The 25,700-nt window shown below is 41.9% G+C and overlaps 1 protein-coding gene and 1 long non-coding RNA gene across 8 annotated transcripts in view; both read right to left on the reverse strand.

The window, feature by feature from the left end:
* Positions 1–25,700, reverse strand: part of LOC115091008 — a 67,065-nt gene that overhangs the window by 17,000 nt on the left and 24,365 nt on the right. For 4 of the 7 annotated variants that reach the window (XR_003856574.1, XR_003856573.1, XR_003856571.1 and 1 more), the window contains one exon: positions 18,101–18,263. This is a non-coding gene — a long non-coding RNA (uncharacterized LOC115091008). Of the gene's footprint in view, positions 1–18,100; positions 18,264–20,792; positions 20,893–25,700 lie in introns of all 7 variants that reach the window. The other 3 variants (XR_003856572.1, XR_003856570.1, XR_003856569.1) reach the window with 1 other exon arrangement.
* Positions 708–3,069, reverse strand: LOC115091006. The gene is made up of 2 exons (XM_029600771.1): positions 2,912–3,069; positions 708–1,798 (listed from the first exon to the last, which is right to left on the reverse strand). The coding sequence occupies exons 1-2, from the start codon at positions 2,997–2,999 to the stop codon at positions 1,098–1,100; spliced, it is 789 nt and encodes a 262-aa protein (XP_029456631.1). The 5' UTR covers positions 3,000–3,069; the 3' UTR covers positions 708–1,097.

Raw genomic sequence — 25,700 nt, forward strand, 5'->3', positions numbered from 1 at the left:
CTAAAAGCAGACATAAATCTGTGCGTGCTAGCAGGCTGCTGGCGCATCATCACCCGACCCGGTGGCTGGTCCGGAGGCTTCGACCACGCCCCCAGGCCAGCACCACGCACCTGGGCCCGCCCCCGCAACACCGTGTCATTTTAGGACACGCCCCCGACACGCCCCTTTTACAAAGCCCCGGGACTTATGCGCATCCCGGGGCTCTGTGCGCACCGGCGGCCTATGCAAAATAGGCGCGCGAGGGCCCTGCGCACGTAAATCCGGCCGGATTTACACGTGCAGGGCATTTAAAATCCAGCCGTGTGCCTAGTAGGTGGTGTATTAGTGTTCTAGGGTCTGGTGTAATATTTGTATTGCTGCCTTTTCATAAATAATTGTGCTATTTGATTCCTGAGAGTACCTTGATTGTATGGTATGGCAAGGGGTCTTTTCTTTTTTTGCAAGGGTTTGTGTTATTTTACAAAGGGCTTGATTCATTAAGGCTTTTCCCCCATTCTGTGTCTATGGTAAAAATGCTTAATGAATCAGGCCCAAAGTGTTTAGCAGTGGAAGGATTTTGTTTTGCTGAGGTGACACCAGAATTTGAATATATATATATATATAATTTTTGCATGTTAGGTTGTAATGTGAACTGTCCTAGTTCTGCTCTGCACTCACTTGTGTGATTATTATGATTATTGCTATTTTATTGTAGTTATCATCTCTGCCTTTCTTTTTTTTTTTTCCAAAATAATTTTTTCTTTATTGAGAAGAAACAGCGACAAACAGTAAAACCCGCACTGCAGGTATAAACAGTACATATAGAAACTAGTACAAACCAAAGATAATGAGTACATAGTATCAGCCACCGAACATCAGCCGCGGCTCATTCCCAATTCTTTTATTTGTATATCACAGTTCCCCCGTCCATACCCTCAATATCATCCAACACCCCAAAACCATTCCTTACCATTCAAACCACACACCATTCATACCGCCCCAGGCTCCCCCCCCCCAGTGACCACGGGTTGTATCCAACCAGAATCATATCCACTAGCTCGTAACCCTTCTTGAACAGTCGTTGGCAGCAAACCAATACAGGCTTGCCAATATGCTTGCTATCTTTTATCAGGTTTACATTTGCCCAATACACAGTCCAGATGTTCAAGTTGGAGAGGAAAAACCAGTCTTTGGAACCAGGCTAAAATAGACAGAGACACATCCAGAACTGCCCAGTTGGAAAGTATGGTGCGACAGGCCAAAAGGACAGCCACTCTACTAAATTTGTCTTTCGCACGATTGATCTCAGCAGAGCAGGCCTGTGGGCTGGACAACAAAAACTGCCCTGTTACAGGTACCGAGACAGCTGTGCATTGTAAGATAACATCCGATACTGATCCCCAAAAAGCAGTCAAAGTAGGACAGCGAAATAGAAGGTGTAGAAGCGTACCCTCGACTGCTCTGCATTTTATACAGAGAGGAGAGTCCATACACCCCATCTGGAAGCGACGAACATCAGTGCAATAAATGCGATGTAATATTTTAAATTGAACTTCACAAAGTCCAATGTCTTTGATCTGCCGATGTAGCGCCATAAAACACTGTTCCATATACTTAGGAGAAAGTGGCATGTTGAGCTCGTTAGACCATTTAGCTGCCAAATACTCTAGACGACTATCTGCTTGCAGAGTCCGTCCTAGTTTGGCCCATCCAGAGATCGTGTTCTTAAGAAGAGCTGTATCAAACAACTTAGTTGCAAATGCTGATTCCGCCGCTCGAGTCTCCGATGTCCACTGCAGAGATGACAAGTAATGTCGCACTTGCAAGTAGGCAAAAAAATGTTTGTTAGGGAACTAATAAGTAGCACTCAGAGCAGCAAAGTCTAATAATACATGTGCATCATGGTCATAAAGATGACAAGCATAGACTATGCCCTTACAAGCCCAAAATTGAAACAATGCACTACAATCCCTCCCCGGCACAAAATTCACATTTCCCAACAATGGCATCAACATGGAGACTAATCCCGGCCTGTCTCCCCGCAAGCGCAGCCACCACCAGGCCCGCATACAGGGATAAAGCAGTATTTTGGGAAAAGTTAGCGCTCATCGCACGCTCTCACTTGTTTGAATAAGGCTAAATGGCGACCAGGGGGCAGCCATTCGAGTTAAGAGTCCAGGCTCACAGTATTGATAAGTATCAGTAATCCACTCCCCCACGAAATGGAGCTGGCAAGTGGCATTATAAAGCCGAAAATCTGGCAAACCATAGCCCCCCCCCCCCCCCTGCTCCCTGGGACAAGTTAACGTTGCATAGTGCTGTGACCTCCTCCTGCTTGATCCGCAGCTGAGATCAATTTCCTCCACGAGAGCTTTGTATGCACTTTAATCCAGGTAGCAGTGCTGAAACAGCGGAAGCCTGTTGTAGTCCAGGTAGCTATCGCTCCTCTCTTGTGGGGTTATTTGCAGGCCTTTCAATACAGGCCTGGGTCCGTGCCGTGGCTTGCCACACTAGCAAATCCCATTTCAAGGTTCCCCCAGGTAGGGATACCAGCAAACCAGGAAAAATGGTTATCAAAAAAAAAAAAAAAAACAACAGAGTTCAATATCAGTTCAAGTCCATTTCTCTTTCTTAATGCCTTGCAGTAATACTTCCCTAAGTTCAAACAGGAAAACAGAACTGCAACCAAAACACCGTAATATCAAATATGTCTGCTGTCAGGCTCTCATCATGCCTGTACCGTCCTGTTTGGGGATTCAGCATAACTCACCCCTTCTCCCCTATAGTTGTGCTACAGGTAACGGTCTGCCTCTACCACAAACAGCCAGCACTCTCCTTAGATAGTGCCTTGTAATAAACAGGGAGAAAAAAAAAACAATCTTCCCCCTGTAAGTCTATCTTCTATTCCCTCTTTCTTTCCTCCAACACTTACTCTGTTTCCATGCTGGATAAAGAAGAGTCCTCTGTTGGTAACTCCCAGTCCATCTCTTCCTCCCTGTCAGAGGAGCAGCTCTCTTCATATTCTCTTTCACCCTGGGACACACCCTCTTCCTCCCACAGCATGGACTCAGCTGAATCTGATTCACCCCTATCAGCTTCAGCTGTTGCCTCAGCCTCCTCCTGGACATTCTTCTGCTGCTCTGGAATCCAGGGTATTGTAGTTTTTCTATGGTACCTATGTGCCCCCTGCTGTTCAACCCTGAGATTGTCTTCTTTTTACTCATGTTCGGCTTTCTACACCTCCAGGATGGCTGCGGTCTGCTCTTCTCATTACAATAGGTAAGGCGCATCCTCTTCCCTCTCCACAATAATTTTTGAATAGCAGCATAGAGTCGTCTAATATCCGCTGCCTTCAACCAGCAGGACGTAGAGTACTTTAGGAGCAATTACCATTTTGATTAATGCACATTGACCAAACAGTGACAATGGCAGGGGGCCCCAAGCAGCCAGTTGTGTCTGTATTTTATCCAAAACAGCATGAACATTGACATCATATAAGGTCCTCAAATCTCTAGGAATCCATATTCAAAGATATTTGAGCTTGCCGGCGGCCCACCTAAGAGGAAAAGGGACATTCCACGTATGCTGCAGCTGAGGTTCCAAAGCTAAGGCTTCTGACTTTGCAAAATTAATTTTTAGGCCCGCCACCCTCTGAAAGTGGCCAAACAGATCAATAATTACAGGTATGCTGGTACGGGGTCTGCTCACAAAAAGCAAAATGTCATCGGCAAACATTGCCAACTTAAGAGGATGGTTGTTAAGACTAATACCACATACCCTACGATCCCCGCGTAGTCGAACAGCTATGGGTTCAAGAGCCATTATAAAAAGCAATGGAGAAAGAGGACACCCCTGTCGAACTCCGCAATGCAGAGTAAAAGGAGAAGTCGGGATTCCATTCACCAAAATACTAGCACTAGGGTTACTATATAATATTTCGAGCCACTGCAGAAATGTCCCCGAGATCCCATACTGGCGCATCACATAAAATAAATACTCCCACGAAAGGGAGTCAAACGCCTTTTCAGCGTCTAGGCTAAGGATCACTGCCTCCTCCCCTGGATTGTAACTAAGAGACGCAATCAGTCACCACACGTTGCGTACCCCCTGACAGCCCCGAACAAACCCTGTCTGATCTCCATGAATAATAGTGGGAAGAAGGCCACTCAACCGCTCCGCCAAGATAGCTGCCAACAATTTAATATCAATGTTTAGTAAAGATATGGGTCTGTAAGAGCCCACTTCCAATGGGTCCTTGCCAGGCTTTGGCAGAACTACTATGACCAAGTGGTTTAAGGCAGCAGACAATGAGTTAAGGTTTAACATTTCATTGTAAAATTTATGGAGGAGAGTCAGCAACGAAAATTTTAGAATTTTATAAAACTCAGAGCCCAGGCCATCCTGGCCCGCTGCCGTGCCCAATTTTAACTTATGTATGGCTGTATGCACTTCCTGTTCGTTAATGGGAACATTGAGGGTCCTTAATTGGTCTGGAGCCAACCGCGGCCATGGAAGTGTTTGGAACAAGGCCTCGGTAGCCATTGGATCCTGAGGCTTTTCCGCATAAAGTTGCTGATAAAATTTGAGAAACCTAGCAGAAATATCACTTTGGGCCGTTCGATGGCGACCCTGCCGATCTCGGATACCCACAATTGCCCTCCCATGATCCTGAGGTTGCACTAAATGTGCTAGCAGTTTGCTGGCACGATTTCCATACTTATACAGCTGGTATTGGTAATACCTAAAAGATTTCATCTCTGCCTTTCTAAATGTGTTATGCTCAGGCTAGTGCACCCTTGGGCCGACGGGAGGATGGTATACCTTGGCGGAAGATCCGTAGGCTCTCCCATCAGGAGGCGAGGCAGAAACAGAAGATGTGACAAGCTGACCCTCGGCACTGTAGGCAGGAGTGACTGAAGGTGGAGCAAGAGTCGTGACGTCAAGGAACGGAGGTGTGTCTTCACCGCTGGAAGTCCGCGTTCCCCCCAGGAGGAGCCTGTAGGGACCCGGACCGCTGGGACTTAGGTGGGCACTTGGAGATGAGGGTCAGAAGAAGTCCGAGGTCAAGTGCCAGATGGTCGTCGCTTACCAGACCAAGGTCACACACCGAGGGATCACCACTTGCCGGTCTGAAGTCACACACCAGAGAATCACCGCTTGCCAATCCGAAGTCAATACCAGGAATCACCGCTAGACGATCCGAAGTCAATACCAGGAATCACTGCTAGCCAAGTCGAAGTCAGGAACCAGGAATATCAAGACGGAACTGGAACAAGGAGTCAAGATGCTGGAACTCATCGAAGCAAGCAGACTCAAACAACACTCACAGGAGACGTTGCCAAGTCAAGGAATGGTCAGAGGAAGTCTCCTTTTATACTTCCTCTGGCCCTGAGGATAGGAATCAGCTGAGGACAATTAAAGGAACGAGGTCCCTCTAATTCTGGTGAAGGGGCGCGGCCTTGCGCCTAAGATGGCGGCAGCCATCTTGGATCCGGGCCACGGAGGATAGCAGCAGGTGACCGCAAGGGAGGAGCAGGACAGCTCCGGAGCCGGCAGCTCGCCCGGAGACCCGTGCCGACGCACGGAGGCGCCAGGCTCGGATGCAGGGCCATCAGACCTGATGCTGTTGCCGGCCCGGTCAGGACACGAGCTAGGGGGCCACGCTCGCGGACGGCCGCGGGCGCGGAACACAACAGTAGGATTCATAAAAGAAAACATTGATATTTGGTTTTTTACTTGATTGATTGGATCTGTTTATTGTCTTTGCTTTTTACATGATATTCTTGTGTATTTATAATCTGCAAAAAATAGAAAATTAATACAGGTTAATAAGGAATTTTTAATGTCGGTAAGTGCTTGAAATAATTAAATTAAAATATTTTAAAGTTTCACTCATGAAGTATAACAGCTGTTGGACTTAGAAGATTTTTATCAGGTGCACTCTAAACCATTATTTATGGATAAGGGTACAATTAGTAGGGCTCAGACCTGTATGTCTACTGCCCACCCGTGTTAACCTTGAGCTCCCCAAAAAATCAGTTCTGGCTATGCCACTGTTTCTTATATAGATTTTTCAAGAGATCTCACTCTTGCAGCTTTATTTAATTAAAGTTACCTCTTCCTCAATTAATCCCACGTGTAACCAAACTGGTTTCATTCTTCTCAATGATGACCTCACTGTTTTAACTCAAATCATCTTATTTGTTTTTGTCTGTGTATCTTGCATGCCCGCCTAGAACAGACACGCAAGATACACAGGATGAGGACCTGTCTCTTACGTGTTTTGGTACAGCATTGTGTATGCCTGGTAGAACCATGCAAATACAGCCACTAATTGGGAAGCAAATAATAATAATAGTAGCTGTGGTGGTTAGCGTTAACGACTCCATCTGTAAATACTATCAATATCTCAATCTTTGAGTAAAGTGAAAGTCCTTGAAAACATAATTTGAATGACTGTGAAATCTATAAAAGTAGGAGGGACAGGTATAACAGAGGGTGTTTCCCCCTACAGTACGGTCTTGAAGATAATTTTTTCTCCCTAAGGAAAATAACACCTCTGTCCTGAGTAGAATACATTTGGGGCCAGATTTTAAAAGGGTTACGCGCATAAGGTACACGCGTAACCCTTTTAAAACCCCCCTGCGCGCGCCGAGCCTATTTTGCATAGGCTCAGCGGCGCGCGCAAGCCCTGGGACGCACGTAAGTCCCGGGGCTTCGCTAGGGGGGGCATGTCGGAGGAGTGTCGTGGGAGTGGTGCCGGCCCGGGGGCATTCCGGGGGCACGGCTGAGGCCTCCAGAACAGCCCCTGGATCGGTAGATGGTGCGCCAGCAGCCTGCTGGCGCGCTAGTTATGCTTGCCAGAGGCAGATGTAACTTTTAGAATAAAGGTAGGGGAGGGTTTAGATAGGGCCAGGGGGGTGGATTAGGTAGGGGAAGGGAGGGGAAGGTGCGGGTGGGTGGAAGGAAAGTTCCCTCCGAGGCCGCTCCGATTTCGGAGCGGCCTCGGAGGGAACGGGCAGAGCGCGCAGGGCTCGGCGCGCACAAGGTGCACAAATGTGCACCCCTTTGCACGCGCCGACCCCGGATTTTATAAGATATGCGCGGCTACGCACGTATCTTATAAAATCCAACATACTTTTGTTCGCGCGCGCGCAGCTTCTTAAAATGTACCCCTTGGTGAATACCGGCTACATATGTTTGGGAGGTATTTTATCACTGATGATCAAAATGTTACTTATATTGATATAAACTTTTCTGAGTTCTCTGTGAAAAAAAAGCATATTATTTATTTATTGAGAATATTTATATTCCTCTAATTTAACAATGTCATTCTGAGTGGATTACATACAAATATAAATGTAAAATGAAATGAAATTATATAACCTGAGGAACTGGAATAGTGATTTTCTACTAGTATTAACATTACAATTGTAATTCATTATTTAGTCTGATTAAACAATGATTCATATACCTTGTAGATAATGTCGTCAATAGATAGGCTAGCCCTTTAGGATACTAAACTACTATGATAGATATTTTTGAAGATGGTAGATATTTTTGTGTTATTTTTACCTCAACAAGCTGTTTTAACTACATTTTTAGTGCATATTAATTGGCATTTGAAAGTCAGGGTAAACAGGCAAATTATTTACTACAATGCAACACCTGGAAGGAGGTGACCCAAGGAGAAATCTTGCTGCTCTGACGCAGAACAGTACCAGCATCTGACCATTTCCCCCTCTATGTATTTTAGTCACTGCAATGGCTGCACGAGGCTGTTTGCTATCTCCACGTAGTTCACCTAAGAAAGCTGTGCATGCAAAATAAAATAATTGCTTAGTTCATAGAAGCTTTTTATTTGCAGACTGTTGTTCAGCCTTAAGTCTCTGAATGCCCATGGTGGTCTTTGGATACACAAACAATATTATGACAGCAAAGATCTTCGTCCTCTGGTTACCTAGAGTTTGGAAATACATTTTCCTTATTTAAATAAAGGCATTTATTTTTTTTAAGTGTTCATATGTGTTGGTATGTTTCCGCTGTCATCTCCTTGCCTCTCTCTATCCCTCCAGGGGATAGACCTGTTTGTGACCCAATGCAGAGGAGTCAACCTTCTTGAGTAACTCTCTCCTCATTTTTGAGTCAAGGAAGTTTTTCCCCCCTGTTTCTTGTTTTTTCCCCTTTTGAGTCAAAATTTATTTGTGTTCCAGCTAGAACTGAATGCCCTCGGTACCAGAGAATCAGTTTCCAATCTATTGAGAGAAGAGGCATCTTTCACCTAAGAACAGCCTAAGGAGTGTAGGTTTCATCAGAGAAGATATGGATCCCAGTCCATTCCTAGAGGGAAGGATCAGAAAGTATTGAAGAACTGTGTTTACAGGTGAGGAGAGTGCTCACTGTAATGTCATAAGGAGATTTAATTAAGAAGACTCCAGGAAAGGTTTGAGAACTGGGACTTATGTTCTGATAAATACCTGGAACTTTATTCTAACCATTCTCCAGTGGGGAGAAGATGTGTGATAAATTTGGGAGTGGAAGGAGGATTGAACTATCTTCAATCTGAGTAGCAAGCAAAAGAAGGAGATCAAGTGTTAAGGAATGGCTTCCATAGATAATCAAAGGCTTCACTAGAAAAATACCAGGTCACAAATTTATTAATTATTCTTCTGCCTTATTGTTCAATGACTTTATTTGAAATCTGATCTGAGTGTTGTAAATATTCTTCAGTCATTTAATCAACTATCAGTAAAGAAGTTGGAAACTAAATTGCTTCTCTGTGTGATTCTTGCTACTGTGTACTGTGATTATCAGTGCTGTATGACAGAGTGCCCCTATTTTCCCCTTTAAACCTGTGCAGAACCAGGCTGGATACATGGTCCAGTGAAATTTCCACAGAGGGAAAGAGCTCTGTGCGGAGGACCCTGCTGGGCAGGGAAAGTCCTGAGGGTGGGACCAACTGGGGAAGGATAGGTTTGTGAGCCCAGCTGAGATCAGGAGGCCCCTATGTCTCCAGGAGAGGCAACTCCTGTAAATCTATTCTGACCAAACCAGAAGGAGAGGTATACTGTCCAGAGGAAAGACAGTCTACAACCCTGTGGTAAACTGAATATTGCTAAGGTAGGCATTCCAGTATTATGTTGTTGTTGAGTATATGAAAGAAAGCAAATATTGCATTAGAAAAGGCTAGAGTCAGCTTGGTTTGCGGCTCCAGCCCAGAAGCTTTGCTCGACCATTCTCACACATTGTTTACAAGGACTGGAAAAGGGCTGTGTACATTGATATTGGAAAATGGTCTTAAAGTTTCACTTCTACCACAGGGAGCACAGTGGTGAAAAGTATCATTGGAGAACAGGTTACAGATAGGGTCCAGCTCTCTTTCTTTGTGCCCCTAGGTTCAGTCTATGGGAACCATCCTGCCCGGGGCGGGGTTACATAGTTTTAGAAAATCTTAATCTGGTAGTGATATTGGGTTTGATAAACACTTTATAAGGAAATTCCTTTTTTTTTTTCCTTTCAGGTGATGGCAGTCATGCACTGCTGTATAACTTTAATCCTGTACTGACATTATCTTTTGCAGAAGAATGTTCTTTCAATAAATACAGTTGTACAGTGTGATTGGTGTTAAGTCTCCTTACTTATGATAGTCCATAAAATCTATGCGCCTTCACATCTGCTGGACAACTTCAGGCCCCTTTGTTCTGCCATTGAATCTTAAGGGCTTTGAAGCCTATTGGGTAGGGATAGAAAAATACAAACACATTGAACAGGGAGTTTCTTACTCAACCTTGTCAAAGCAACATACTACAAAAAAAAGAAAAAAAAACATACATTCTGATCAGAAAAATTATCTTTGATGAAACTCGTAACCCACGTAGCAAGGAAAATGCCTGCAGAACGTACACCAATGGGAACTTTCACCTACAGAAAAGTAAAAAGTAAATTTCTGTCATGCATAAGAACATAAGAAAATGCCATACTGGGTCAGACCAAGGGTCCATCAAACCCAGCATCCTGTTTCCAACAGTGGCCAATCCAGGCCATAAGAACCTGGCAAGAACCCAGTTCGTTAGTCTATAGCTTCACATTATGAACGCCGTAGATAAGGCCTTGAAGGAGTCATTGCAAAAATATGCCCCCATATAATGACAGCAAACAAGAACTTTACCCAGAAACAATGATCTTTGTTGTGGAAATGCTACAACATCCCCAAGGCATTCTCACCAAAGCATTAGTCTATCAAACTATTGTGGATTCCACATCAGAATAACAACTCTGGTGCTACATTTTAGTGGTTACTGCTTTCTAGTTTTGGCTCTATATGAGTCTTGAGATGCTGAATTTCTTTATTACTCTATTACTCTTCAAATCCTACAGACATTATAACCTGAGTGACCATTTTCCCACATCAATGATATTTGTGGGGAGCATCATGATAATTCAGTACAAAGACCCTGTATCTCATAGAAACATTGAAATAAAGGCAGAAAAATACCAATCGGCCCATCTAGTCTGCCCAACAAGCTCCCACACTTATTTTCCCATACTTATCTATTTCATCAACCACCAAGTTCAAGGGCCCTTGTTGGTAACTGTTTGATTCAAATTTCCTGCCATCCCCTGTCATTGATGCAGAGAGTAATGTTGGAGTTGCATCAAAGGTGAGCATAAGGCTTAATGGTTAAGGGTAGAAACCGCCGCATCAAGCAAGTTACCCTGATGCTTGTTTACCCAGATTGCACAGATCGATGCCTTGTTGGATGTTGTCTGAATGTAAATCCTGTTTTCAACATTTCCCCCTGCCGTTGAAGCAGAGAGCAATGCTGTATATGCATCTCCACGATAAAGAGAGCAGGGCAGAGAATTAATAAGGAAAAGAGCACAAGCAAGCAAGGGGAGGGGATGGGGATGAGGAAAGGTATTGGAGGTGGGACAGGGAGATGAAGTATCTGAGGGGATGACAAGGTAGGGAGGGGGGGGGGAGGAGGGTAAAGCAGTAGGTAGCATAGGAGGAGGTAGGAACAGAAAGGGAAAAACAGGGTAGGTTTCAGGTTCCTCAAGGCAGTTTTAGCCCAGTGCCTGAACCTCCCTTTTCTTCCAGCTGTCCCTGTTCTACCTGCCCACCCACTCAGATTGGGACCTACAGGTGAAAGTCAAGGCAAAGGGACCACCTTGTCACAGCGTAGGTGCAGGAATGTGCCCAGTACAGTTAGCTGACTCTGCATAGAGATTCACATCATACAGATATGACCCCCACAAATGCATTAGGTTAGTTGGCAAATGGAGAAGCTGCCTTCACAGCAGCATCTTTCCGCTTCAACAGCGGGAGGGGATGTTAATGTAATTGCGATCTATCCTCTTCTTTGACAGCAAGGGATTGTCGATCCAAGGTGGGATTCAATGCTTACAGTGCTTACATGTATGTAGGGCAACAGCTTCAATGGCTGAATCAAGCATATGTAATAACGTTGGCTGTTGTAAGAATATTACTATTTGCTCTGTGCTGGGTCTTCTAAGAGTTTGCTTAAGATATGGCTGTAATATTGTTAGCAAATGCAAGCTGAATTACATTGTTATGTTGCTTTGCATTATGTAACTATGCTGTGGCCCATTATCCCACATAAAGCTCCGTTGCTGAATACAGAATGACTGGCAGTGTCATCATTATGCATGTATTTGGTAAAAGACGTGTCCCTTTTGCAAATATACATGTTGTGCTCTACGCTGTCATGCCATTGATCAGTAGCCAGTTCTTGAGTCTGGCTTCTGATCAAGCTGACCAGGGTGCGGATACTGCAGAGGCAAAGAGGAGTACCAACTATTGTATAGTGGTGACACCTAATGGTCAAACTTAGGGAACGTGCATACCAAATTCTGGAGGAAACTGCCAACAGGACTGTGAATGCAATGATTGGATTCAGAAGTGGAAGAGAGGTAAAAATGGAGTACAAAAAACCTGGTAGCTGTGAATGAAGGTTCATGGCACTGCAGCCAGCCCTAGTCAGTTCCATTTTAGCTGGAATCCCACTATCAAGCCAAAATAATTAAATTTTAAAAATACATTGATAGGCAGCCCTAGTGTTGTCCCTGCTGTTTTCCTGTGGGCATACTTATTCCTATCCAACACTTTTTTTTTATAGAAGACAGTTTTTTAATAAAATGACTATCAGTCACTACTAATTTCATTCAAGCTGGTTACCGAAAACTGAAAACCTATTTTTCCTAGTGCTAGAATCAGATGACCTGCCCTAAGGGTAAGGGGCTCATGCTCAATACTTAATATCAAGGCTGAGTCCCATATTCACTCAGTTCCAACCTTGGTGTGGATTCTCCAATAAGAGAAAGGATTAACCTCCAAAGCCCAAGGCATTGACTGTGTCTTTTAATTGTAATGTGTCAATAAATAATCAGGATTCCTTGCAGGTGTTCCAACATACAACTTTGATGAATCAGTTCTTCAATAATAATAATGTAGCACTTTGTACATTTTTTCTTGCATTAAATACAAGTCAGTGGCATAGCCAGAACAGATTTTTTGGGTGGACACAAGGTTAACATGGGTGAGTTGTAGACATGAAGGTCTGAGACCTACTAGTTGTATTCTTATTGATAAATAATGCCATATACTGCATCCTACAATGGCTTTTTAAGTAGTTTGCAACAGCCATTATGCATCATGCATGAAACTTTAAAACATTTTACTTCAATTATTTCAAGCACTTACCAGCATTAAAAATTCTTATTAATCTGTATTAATTTAATTTATATTTATTGCAGTTTATAAATGCACAAGTATATCATGCAAAAAGCAAAGAAAACAAACAGATTCAACCAGCCATGTAATAAAACAAAAATCAATGTATTCTTTCATGAATCCTCTTTGCACAAAGCCAGAAATCATCATAATTACAATAAAATAGCAGTAATCATCAGAACAGGTGCATAGCAGAGCTAGGACAATTCACATTGCACCCAACATGAAAAAAAAAATATTCAAATTCTGGTGTCACCTCCCCAAAAAAATGTCCCTTCACTACTAAACATTTTGGGGTAGATTTTGAAAGGGTTACACGTGTAAGATATGTGCGTAACTCTGAAAACCTACCCCTGCGCTCGCCAAGCCTATGTTGCATAGGCTCGGTGGCGCGCACAAGCCCCGGGATGCTCGTATGTCCCGGGGCTTCGAAAAAGGGGCAGGCTTGGGGCATGGCCGGGGTCACAGTGGCAGTCTGAGGGCGGGGCCGAGTGCTCCGGCACAGCGACCTGCGCCGGGGCATGGCGCCCCGGCAGCCGGCTGGCGTGTGCAAGTTACGCCTGCCAGAGGCAGGCATAATTCGACAAAATAAGGTGGGGGGGGGGATTTAGATAGGGCTGGGGGGGTGGGTGGGGACCGAAAAAAGTGTTTCCTCCAAGGCCACTCCCATTCCCTCCAAGGCCACTCCGATTTTGGAGCGACCTTGGAGGGAATGGGGAAAGCCATCGGGCCTCCCCTAGGGCTCGGCGCACGCAAGGTGCACAAGTGTGCACCCCCTTGCGCGCACCAACCCCTGGATTTTATAACATGCGTATGTTATAAAATTGGGGGTACATTTTGCGCGCACGTAACTTTTAAAATTGGCCCCTTTGTGAAGTAACAAACTCCTGCAAAAAAAGAGACATAGAAATGAAACATAGAAATGAAGGCAGAAAAGAACCAAATGGTCCATCCAGCTGCCCAGCAGGCTTATGGTAGTATCTGCCCCACACCATACAGAAAATTCCCATGCTTATCAGTTTCCCAGACCGTAAAAGTCAGGGCCCTCATTGGTTACTATCTGAATCCAATTCCCTGTAACTCTTTGCCGTTGAAGCAGAGAGCAATGATGGAATTGAGTTAACAGTATGTAGTCTTATTGGTTAAGGGTAGTAACTGCCGCACCACAAGTTACCCCCATATTTGTTTTCCCAGACCCTAAACATCAGGGCCCTCATTGGTTACTGTCTGAACCCCATTCCCTTTTTCCCCTGCCGTTGAAGTAGAGAGCACTGATGGAGTTGCATTAACAGTATGTAGGCTTATTGGTTACGGGTAGTAACCACCACAACAGTACGCTACCCCTATGCACTCTTTTCTTCATTTCTATTCTCTAGTTTTAGGAATCCAAGTTTTTATCCTATGCCCCTTTGAATTCTTTTACAGTTTTCATCTTCACCACCTCCTTCAGAAGGGCATTTCAGGCATCCACTACCTTCTCTGTGAAGAAATATTCCTGATGTTGGTTGTGAGTTGTCCTCCCTGAAGTTTCATTTCGTGATCCCTAGTTCTACTGATTTCTTACCATCGGAAAAGGTTTGATGATTGTGCATTATTAAAACATTTCAGGTATCTGAAGGTCTGTATCATATCTCCCCTGTACCTCCTGTCATCCAGGGTATACATATTCAGATATTTCAGTCTGTCCTCATAGTTCTTCTGATACAGACCCCACATATTTTTGGTTGCTTGCCATACCATACAGTCACAGCACTGACTCTCAGGACTCAAATAACAGTAACCTTATTAAAAATCAGTAATGCAAATACTACACCAGGCCCTAGAATATTGAAACATCGCCTACTGGAGTAACAGAACAAGCTGGACTACTACAAAGAAACTATATGCTAGCAAAAATACTGCACTTCAGTCCCACACAGGCAAAAACAGAGAACGACTGTTATCTAATACAGAAATAAGAGTCTACAAATTAGAAACAGACACATGCAGACAAAACCAGAATAGAAAGCCTGAGAAACTAGACCTTGAACAGTGGAATACTGAAGAAAGAGCAAAATACAAAAATATAAGAAATGCACATTTCCAAAGATGGCATATTCAAATTGCTAAGATCTAAAAATATATATGTTTTTTTATTTTTACCTTTGTTGTCTGATCTTTGTATTTTTCTAATCAGTTGACCCCAGTCTCTTTTATCCCACTTTTCCCTTGCTGGTCATTTCCTAATTCCTTTTTAGGGTCTCTCTTCTCATATTGTTTCTTCTCCTACTGTCTTCTTCCCTTCTGCCCTCACATATACACACACACACACACACACACACAGACTCATACTTTCTCTCAAACACTCCCTCACACACACAAACTCTCACTCTCATATGCTCTCGCCCCCAAGCTCTCACTCTCACATTCTCTACACGCACACACACACAAGCTCTCACTCTCATATACTCTGGCCCACTCACACACTCAGGCTATGACTCACACATTCTCTACACACAGATACACACATAATTTTAATGTATTTTGTTTTATTGAGATTTTACATTATTGTATTTTTACTACTACTGTAAACCATTTTGTTTTATTGCGATTTTACTTTATTGTATTTTTTATTACTGTTGCAAACCATTGTGATGGCTACACCGAATGACGGTATATAAAATCAGTAAATAAATAAAATAAATAAATATTAGCATTAACAGACACTGTTTTGAGTGGATTTGATACAGGCCAATCATATTTAATAATCTTTCTTGATCTGTCTGCTGCATTTGAAACCTTGGATCACATCATTTTGATTCATAGGTTATCTAAAATTGGACTCAGTGGTAAAACCCTTCAGTGATTTACCTCATATCTAAAAGATTGTTCCTTTCAGGTGAAGATTGGAAATTTCTTATTAAAAAAAAAAATCAATATGGACTCAGGGGTACCACAAGGGTCATTCTTATATGCAATTCTTTTCAACATTTATATGCTACCATTATGCAAATTATCATCAGGATTAGGCATTATCTAATATACATACACAGATGACATGCAATTCTTAGTTCCTATAGAAAATACCTTGAAGCTGGAAGAGGTTTATATATCAACAATCCAGCAATTATTGATTCACATGAAACTGATTTTAAACCATCAAAAAAAACGAGATTATACTGTTAAACAGAAAATTATCATAAAAAATGCCAATTTATCTAAAAACAGATTCTATGCAAATAGAATTGACTAATCAAGGACGTGATCTGGGTATAATAATTGATGGTGATCTCAATATGAAGAAGCATATCAGTCACAAAATTAGAGATTGCTACAAAAAATTACATATCTTAATTAGGAAGATTTTCGCTCAGTACTTCAAACAATGATATTTTCCAATCTAGATTACTGTAATGCTCTCTTATTTGGTTTGCCTGCAAGCACAATAAGACCATTACAGTTATTACAAAATGCTTCAGCCAGGGCCCTGACGGGCAGAAGAAAATTTGATCAGATTGCTCTACATTGGTCACCTGTAAAATTCAAATTTATTTCAAAGTGCTGTGCAAATTACATAAATTCATCGATAATGAAAAAACAGAATGATTGAACGCCTCTCTGCACCTTTACACCCCACAATGAAATTTTAAATCTGCAAATAAAGGTCTTTTAAATATTCCTTCGGTTTGAACTGCACATTTAAGCAAGGTAAGAGAAAGAGCTGTATCAATTGCAAGACCCAAACTATGGAACTCTTTACCCTGTGAACTAAGACCTAGATTTATCAAATTGCTATAAATACTGCGGAAATAGCACCCATGATTAAAAAAAAGAGGGGGCATGCTTAGGGTCATTTTCCTGTTACTACATTTTCCACAACATGCATTACATTTATTGCACCCTATGTAATGTTCACATTGCACACAGGTGTGTTACCTACTGAAAAGGTTTTTATTGTGAATGGCATGAGAGAGAGAGAGAGTGAGAGGGAGGGAGAGAGAGAGAGAGAGAACCTCTGTAGAGATTTACCTATAAGTTGACTATTTATACCACTTTAAGAGGGGGCACTAATAACTTGGGGTGAGGTTTGGGGTGGTGTAGGTTTTGAGGGGAAGTTTTACATACATAGTCATAGGTACGAACAGCATAGTTGCATTCAGTGAAGACTTTGTGTGATTTGGAGTGATGAAAGGTAAAAGAAGAGTAGATTTGTACAATGTACTCTCTACATAGCTTGATTGCAGCTAGGTAGAGAGTGTATCAAGCTAGGTAGAGAAAACATTATACAAATCTACTCTTCTTTTAACTTTCATCACTCCAAATGACAGTAAATCTTCACTGATGGCAACTGTGCTGTTCGTACCTATGACTGTGCATGTAAAACTGCTCCCCCAAAACCTACCCCACCCCCAAACCTCACCTGAGTTCATAATGCCCCCCTTACAATGGTATAATGTTAACTTGTATGTGAGTTTCTACAGAGGGTCTCTCTCATTTGTGATAAAAACTATTTCCACCAATAAAACACAGACGAAAGGTGTAGTTATTTATGGCATTGCTGAGTGTTAGTCTATAACGCACCACCACATTAACCAACCCTCATTTCCATTTATTCCCCCGACTCAAATACAGTGATGCAGTATTTATCGCGCACATTATGGCATTAACGTGCATGATAAGGCCCTAATGATAAGGCCCTGTAAGATTACAAACAGACTTTTCAGATTATAAGAAAAATTTGAAAACCTGGCTGTTTAAACAATCGTATGAGATCACTGATTTAACTTGAACTAGGTGACATCAAAATTAGTTTAATGTAAGAATGATGGAAGCCTTTTTTCTTTTATTTAGGAAATGTACTAAATTGTTTTATAGCTATTTTGCTAAAGGGTTTTTGTATGTTATCTTATTTTAATGTAATTTCATGATTTTATTGATTTTGATATTTTTATTCTCTTATTTTTCTTGTAAACCGTTGTGATTGGTCACAGAATGACAGAATATAAATGCAATCAATCAATCAATAAATAAAGATAGGCAAGGTGTTCCCAGGGGCAGGCCTGAGAAGAACTTAGCATTTATGCAAGCACTTTAGAAGTTTCAAAAGTACACGTGAATGTTATCACAGAAAAAGTATGTGCACAAAGAGCAGGTACACGTCTGTGCACATACTTTTTTCCAAGTCAAAGGGAAAGCTTTATTTGTCGTTTCTTTACCTTTAAATGTAAAGTTTTCCCTTTAAAAATTGGCATCACGTCTATGCATAAAAAGTACCTGCAGACTTTACACTGCTATATATATATATAGTTTGAAAATTGCAACCCCCCACCACCACCTTCTCCAGTTATTTGTTAAACCTCATAAGTTCACTTTTTGTTATAACTTTACTTTTAATACAGTCTGCTTCCTCAAGATTTGTCTTTCCTTGGTAAATTTAGTGATTCTCCGAACACCATCTTCTCCCTCTTTATTGTTTCCATCTCCAATGAATTTAACTTTCCCGTGAACTCTCAGTTGTATCTGAAGTTTCGTGTTCTCTTTGCTAATTTCTCTGTAAAACAGAAAGTCAGGATATATTGCATTTAACAGTTTGTGTAATTATTAGCACTTGATTGCATCTTTTGTATTTGCTTACTAATTCATTTTACATATAATCTCTTTATTCATGCATGAATATCAGCTTTGTAAATCTGCTACCATTTCAATTACAAGAAAGTTTAAAAAGCATATCATTGTACTGTGTGCTAACTTAAGATCCCATCCTTGATTTGTCATTAAAAGAAGGTGCCAGCTCTTTTAGTGCTCTAGGAAGACTACAGCTGGATTCTCTAATGCATTTTTTTTATTGGAAGAGCTGAACATGACAACCTGTGATACCCTCTACAGAAATTCATGCATGCAGCATGCATGCTTTTAATGAGTGCAGTTTGCCTATTGTTTGCATGGGTTCTTGTAGTGGATAGTATTTATTCCAGTCACTAAAGAAGCCACTATGAGTTTTGAGACTTAAAATAAAGCCATTATGCATATTTTGTCATCCATCATGATTACTGCTGAGTGCCTAATTCATATTTTTCCTACCTGTGCACAACTCCTATTTACACAGAATGTATATACTGGAAATAGTAAAATTGGTCTTTCCCTAGGCCAATACATAGGAGGAGCTGCAAAGGTACAAATTATTATTCCTTTAATACAGAAAAGGTTATCTACTCTCCCAAGCAGTCCTCCTCCCTATATTAATCAGTTGAATCTATCGTTAGAGAAATAAAGTAATATTTTCTTGCTTAGCACTGCTACTAGTAAAAGAAAAAAAAAAGTTGCATTGGACTAAAATGCAAATGATCATCCATCCGATGATGAAAGAAATAAAATGTAAAGTGTGGTACTGAAACACCATCTCAAAATAGCCAGAAGACAGAAATCATCAGTTAAAGTATCAAGACATATAAATTTAGAAGGAACATAATCTATGTGCCTCTTATTGTGAAGGACACCAGTATGTTCATCCAAAATATTACATGAGTGCAGACGACAAATATTCAAGCTGTACTGTATTGTACTTCCTCTTGTCTAGGGCTCCCTTGATCAGTGTCTCAACCCATAGTTATAAGGCTCAGGTCTTTGTTATTTATTCATTTTTTATTTTGCCACATGAAAAAAAGAAATCTATATATTTTACTGATTCTATCATCAAGCTACAATATCACTGGATAAGAGTAGCTAGACTGGGAATTAATTCAAGTCTGAAGGAGAAACTGTTCACTTCTATTAAACAATCAAACAAAATAAGCAGTAAATATAGATATAAACCATATTAATAATGTTACGCATGTAGCCTTTGAAAATCTGCCCCTGCGCGCGTCGAGCCTATTTTGCTTAGGCTTGGTGGCGAGCACAAGCCCCGGGATGCAGGTATGTCCCGGGACTTCGAAAAAGGGGCGGAAAGGGGGCGGGTCTGGGAGCGTGGCAGCGGGTCTGGGGGCGGTCCCAAGGCCTCCTTCGTTGCGGCTGTGCCGGAGGTTCGCCGGCCAGCATGCGCAAGATACGCCTGCCCAAGAAATAAAATAAGGTGGGGGGAATTTAGGTACGACTGGGGGGTGGGAACCGAAAAAAAGGTTCCCTCCAAGGCCGCTCCGATTTCGGAGCGGACTCGGAGGGAACGGGGAAAGCCATCGGGGCTCCCCTAGGGCTCGGCGCGCACGAGTGTGCACCCCCTTGTGCGTGCCGACCCCGGATTTTATAACATGCGCGCGGCTGCGTGCGCATGTTATAAAATTGGGCGTAGATTTGTGCACGCCAGGTTGCACCGGGTTGCGCACACAAATCTATGCCCGCGCATAAGTTTTAAAATCTGGCCCACTATATATATTTGAAGATATACATGACCATATTAAGTGTCAAAGAATTTGTACATCCTATTGTATTTTGTTTTATTGTATGTGAAATATAATCTACAATTGTGTATTAATAGCACTCCTCAATAATAAAACAAAGAAATAATGATGGAAGATCTTGAAGAATGCATGCATTAGTATTAAAGAAGCAGTAATTAACTCGCATATCAATTGGTAATGCTTGCTGTTTTTTACATTTTGTAACCCTTTACTAGGGGGTTCAACATTTGCAAAAATGGTCAAGCAAATGATGTAGTGGACCTGGCCCAGAGGCAAGGGCTGTATTTTCTCATGCTGAACAGAGAAAAGTACCAATTCCTCCCTTTCCCCTCTGTGACCACCTAACTGTATACCTCTAGTAACAAATCCTTCAATCTTCTCATCCTTTGATTGGCAGACTCATACTTCAAACCCACACCTTGATATCAAGTAATAATGTATGCATCATGCAAAGGGCATTTTCAAGAAGCAATAACATTTAATTTTCTGGCATTACCAGTAGTCAATGGCACAATAATTTAAAAATAACATAAGAATGAATCACACAGAAGAGATAAGCGGCAAAAATAGACATACTTCCACATTTCCCTTTCCTCTAATAATGCTTCTTCCAGGTAATAATCAGATTCTTACAGTCATAAATGTCTTAGTTCCTCTTCAAACACGTTCATATCAGTACTCACATCCTTTGATGCTCTCTTTGCAGCACAGCACTGCAGTCTCTTTGAATTTCCCACAAGGATATTGGGTTCCATAAGTCCCCCTAAGTGCCACAGGCAATACCTAGGAGCACAGGGTATGTCTATCAGTGAAGATGGAAGTAACAAGCCGATCATCACAGATAGAAATGAGTATGCCCCAAGAAGGGGACCCCTGATGGAGGCACATAATGAGAAAATGGCACATTTGGATCACATGAATTTAACCCTGATTTAGCCAAGAATGAATTATTATGCCCTTGTTTGCATGCATGTTAGCATTACTGTTGAGAAATCAGCAGTTACATAAACATACATATACAATAATATACAAATAATAATTGTAAAGCCTGTTGCTAAGTTCTGTTCTCTGTAAACCGACGAGATGTTCCCAACGTTCGTCGGTATATAAAAGATATTAAATAAATAAATACACATCAACGCCCATTAGTGCATGGTCCTCATAATATGATAAATATTGTCTCCTGATTTCAGTGCTTCATAATCATTTCACAACCTCAGTGGCCTGCTGAGAACAAGAACTTATCTGAGGTCAAACTGAACCAGGCAAATTGCAGCTTGGCTAGAGCTGGTCAGAAAAAAATCTGACCTGAGCCCAAACGGTCTGAAATCTGCTTCAGATTTTCCAAAGACAAATTTCTGAACCTTCAGCACAAAATTGAAAAAAAAAAATCCCCTTCAAGCTCTCTAGCATATTTGACATTTGCTTGAATGTACATTGCTTATTCAAAATTTCAAACATTTTTCCTTTTTTCAAATTTAACAGGAAATCTGTGTCTACAGAACATAGTATACAATATTAAGAGTTTTATATATAAAAAAAAACTAGTGTGTAATTTCTCTAATGCACATTGGAAACTTTATCATTTAGAACAAGCAATTATATCCTCAAGAATAAATAACAGTACCTTATAATGAAGGCAAGGCATAAGTCAATTATATACCTTAATCACAACCATTCAAAACACTTATTTTGCATAGATGAATCATACTTGGGTAACAGACTCACAAATGGATGAATTAGCACTGCCAGAAACTTGCATAAAGCCACCTCAGAGGCTAAGTGGCCCAATTAGTAATGCTAATACCTTGACTACAGTAAATAAGAGCTTCCTAAAGAGAGGGAAGAATTGCATTATTAGTATATTGCCTAATTTTAGTTGAGCTCGTTGAGGCACAAGAAGACATAAGGTTCAAGAAAATCACTGAATGAGTTTGCTTGCAAAGATGCAAATTGTCTCTCCTGACTCGCAGGTTCATGCTTAAGAGTCTAACTTCTTGAACTCATTTCTGAGTACCGTGAATAGGACGGGGAAAAAAAGAAAAAAAAAAAAAAAGAGTCTAATCTGATACAGTAGATGTTTTCATGATTGCTATATAATGTCACTAAGCAAACAGAGTGATTGCAACATTAGCATAAATTCAACTTTTATTTAAATAATCATGTCTTCAGTGAGCAACTGTGTTAATGATTTGGAGTCTGAATCAGGTTGCAACTTGTTTAATGTAATTTATCTGGATTTCCCCTTGAAAAATATAGCTTCATGATTTCCATGTTTTTCTAACAAGCATACATGATTTCTCAACACAGTCAGATGTACATCAGCATCCCCATCCTTTTTATGATCCCTCTTCCTCCAAAGACTCAAGCAAACACGTGATTCAAAAGTAATCTCTTTTATATATGGATAAGCATGGCCGCAGCATACATTAACATCACAAATAAAATTGCATATGCAGTATTACTATTATGTACAAAATAAGTGTAATTTTCAAGGGGACTTTGATAGGTAAAACACTGTTTTACATGCAAAATTTGTCTTTAACATAATTTCCTGCCCAATGTGGGGTAGAATTTACAAAAATATGTGTGCGCCTCCATGTGCGCGCACTACCCGGCACTTGCACATGGATGTGCGATTTTATAACATGAGCGCTCCGGTGCGTGCATATTATTAAATTGGGGGCAGCATGCGCAAAGGGGGGTAGAATTTGGCAAGTTTTGCACGGCGATACATCGCAGCCTTCCCCAGTTCCTTCCCTACCACCTACCCTAACCTCCCTTCCCCTCTCTTCCCCACCCCCTAAATGTTACCTACCTTCAGGGGGGGGGGGGAGGCCAGAAACTACAGACCAGTTAGCCTTCCCTAGGTGGAGGAAAAATTGATGGATACGCTACTGAAGGAAAGGATAGTGAACTATCTACAATCTGGTGGATTGTTGGACCCAAGGCAGCATGGATTCACCAGAGGAAGCTCCTGTCAGAAAAATTTGATTATTTTGTTTGGGTGACTAGAGAATTAGATTGAGGAAGAGCGCTCAATGTGATCTACTTGGATTTCATCAAAGCTTTTGATAAGGTCCCACACAGGAGGCTTGTGAATAAAATGAGAAGCTTGGGAGTGAGTGCCAAGATGGTGACATGGATTACAAACTGGTTGACTGATAGGAGACAGACTGTAATGGTAAATGGAACCTACTCTGAAGAGAAAACCATGTTAAGTGGAGTGCTTCAGGGTTTGGTTTTGGGACCAGTTCTGTTCAATATCTTTGTGGGTGATAATGCGGAAGGGATAGAAGGTAAAAATTTGTCCATTTGTGGATCATACTGCAATAGAGTGGACATGCCTGAAGGAGAAGAGAGAATGAAAAGGGATCTAATAAAGCTGGAAGAGTGGTTGAAGATTTGGCAGCTGGGATTTAATGACAAGAAGTGCAGAGTCATGCATCTGGGGTGCGTAATCCAAAAGAGGTGTATGTGATGGAGGGTGAAATATTGATGTACACGGACCAAGAGAGGGATCTTGGGGTAATAGTGTCTGGAGATCTGAAGATGGCAAAGCAATATGACAAGGTGATAGCTAAAGCCAGAAGAATGCTGGGCTCCATAGAAAAAGGAATAACCAGTAATAAAAAGGAGGTGATAATTCCATTGAACAGGTCCTTGGTGAGGCCTCACTGGGAGTATTGTGTTCAATTCTGGAGTCCATATCTCAAGAGGGACAAAGTAAGGATGGAGGCAGTCCAGAGAAGAGTGACCAAAATGGTGTGGGGTCTGGATTGGAAGACCTATGGAGGATCTGAATATGTATACCCTGGAAGAGAGGAGGTGCAGGGAAGATATGATTCAGACTTTCAGATACCTGAAAGGTTTTAGTGATGCACATTTGACAAACCTTTTCCAATGGAAAGAAATCAATAGAACTAGGGGATCCGAAATGAAACAGCAGGAAGGACAACTCAGAACCAACTTCAGGAATATTTCTTCACAGAGAAGGTGGTGGATGCCTGGAATGCCCTTCCAGAGGAGGTGGTGAAGATGAAAACTGCGAAAGAATTGAAAGGGGCATGGGATAAAAACTGTGGATCCCTAAAGGCTAGAGTATGGAAATGAGGAAAAGAGTGCATGGGGGTAACTTGCTGGTGTGGCAGTTACTACCCTTAACCAATAAGCCTTCATACTCTTGATGCAACTCCATCATGGTTCTCTGCTTCAGTGGCAGGGGGAAAGGGGGAATTGGATTCAAACAGCAACCATCAAGGGCCCTGACTTTTATACTCTGGAAAACTCACAAGCATGGGGGTAACCTACACAGCGCAGCAGATACTACCATGAGCTTGCTGGGCAGACTGGATGGACAATTTTGTTCTTTTCTGCTGTCATTTCTAAGTTTCTATGTTTCTATGATCACACTAAGAGGGCTGAAAGCTGTCACACAAATAAGTTGCTCAATGAACCTAAAGCAGAAAGCTGCATGTAATAACCGTAACTCATTATAAACAAATCATAACTGTATTTTCTCTCTCATAAGTGACTAAATTAACCCTTCACATGATACATCAAAGTGACTTTCACAAGACTGTCCCTTTACTACCTAACACAATATGCCAAATTCACACATGACATACATTTTAAAACCTGGCACATGCCAATACTGGGAGATATGTGCATGGCCAGGCCGCATGCGCGCTCCGCACATTTTCCAAGCAGCCTGGCAAAGCACATATCTGACAGTACGCACAGAAATGCTAGGTTTGTAAAAAGGGGAGGGCCACGGCGAGGTCTGGGCAGGGTGGGGGCAGAGCAGGGGCTGGCCAGGACAGCACATTAGGCACTGACTCGGTGAAGTGCGTGCCAGCCAGCTGCTGGAGCGCAGATCTTACTTCTGCTCGTGAAAGCAGGTAAGTTGTAAAATAAAAAAAATTTAGGTGAGTTAGGGGGATTAGGGGTCGAGGTGGAGAGGGGAAAAAGGAAGGGTAGTTAGGGGGTTAGGGACTGGGAGGGAACTGGGGAAGGCTCAATCGCTTTGCCACGCACCTCTAATTAACCCCCCCCCCCTTTTTTTACGGGTGAGTCAGCACCCACATACGCATGTGTGCGCTGATATAAAATCGGGCGCACATGTGCATGCAGGTAGCCAATTTTATAAACGTGCACGTCGACATGTGTACGTTATAAAAACAGCACGTCCATGTGTGCACGCCGGGAACTGCACACACATGGACGCCAGCATGCCCCTTTGAAAGTTTACCTAACATTGGGCAGGAAATTTTGTTAAAACATAAGAAAATGCCATACTGGGTCAGAGCAAGGGTCCATCAAGCCCAGCATCCTGTTTCCAACAGTGGCCAATCCAGGCCATAAGAACCTGGCAAGTACCCAAAAACTGAGTCTATTCCATGTAACCATTGCTAATGGCAGTGGCTATTTTCTAAGTGAACTTAATAGCAGGTAATGGACTTCTCCTCCAAGAACTTATCCAATCCTTTTTACACAGCTATACTAACTGCACTAACCACATCCTCTGGCAACAAATTCCAGAGTTTAATTGTGCGTTGAGTAAAAAAGAACTTTCTCCGATTAGTTTTAAA

This window comes from Rhinatrema bivittatum, chromosome 4, assembly GCF_901001135.1.
Source record: "Rhinatrema bivittatum chromosome 4, aRhiBiv1.1, whole genome shotgun sequence".
NCBI lineage: Eukaryota > Metazoa > Chordata > Amphibia > Gymnophiona > Rhinatrematidae > Rhinatrema > Rhinatrema bivittatum.

Bases quoted from the DNA above. Each gene is read 5' to 3' on its own strand.
- LOC115091006 (XM_029600771.1), bottom strand. From the start codon at position 2,999: ATGAAGAGAGCTGCTCCTCTGACAGGGAGGAAGAGATGGACTGGGAGT. The intron at 1,799-2,911 runs GTAAGTGTTGGA...CCTACTTGCAAG, and splicing joins TTATCCAGCATGGAAACAGA to TGCGACATTACTTGTCATCT.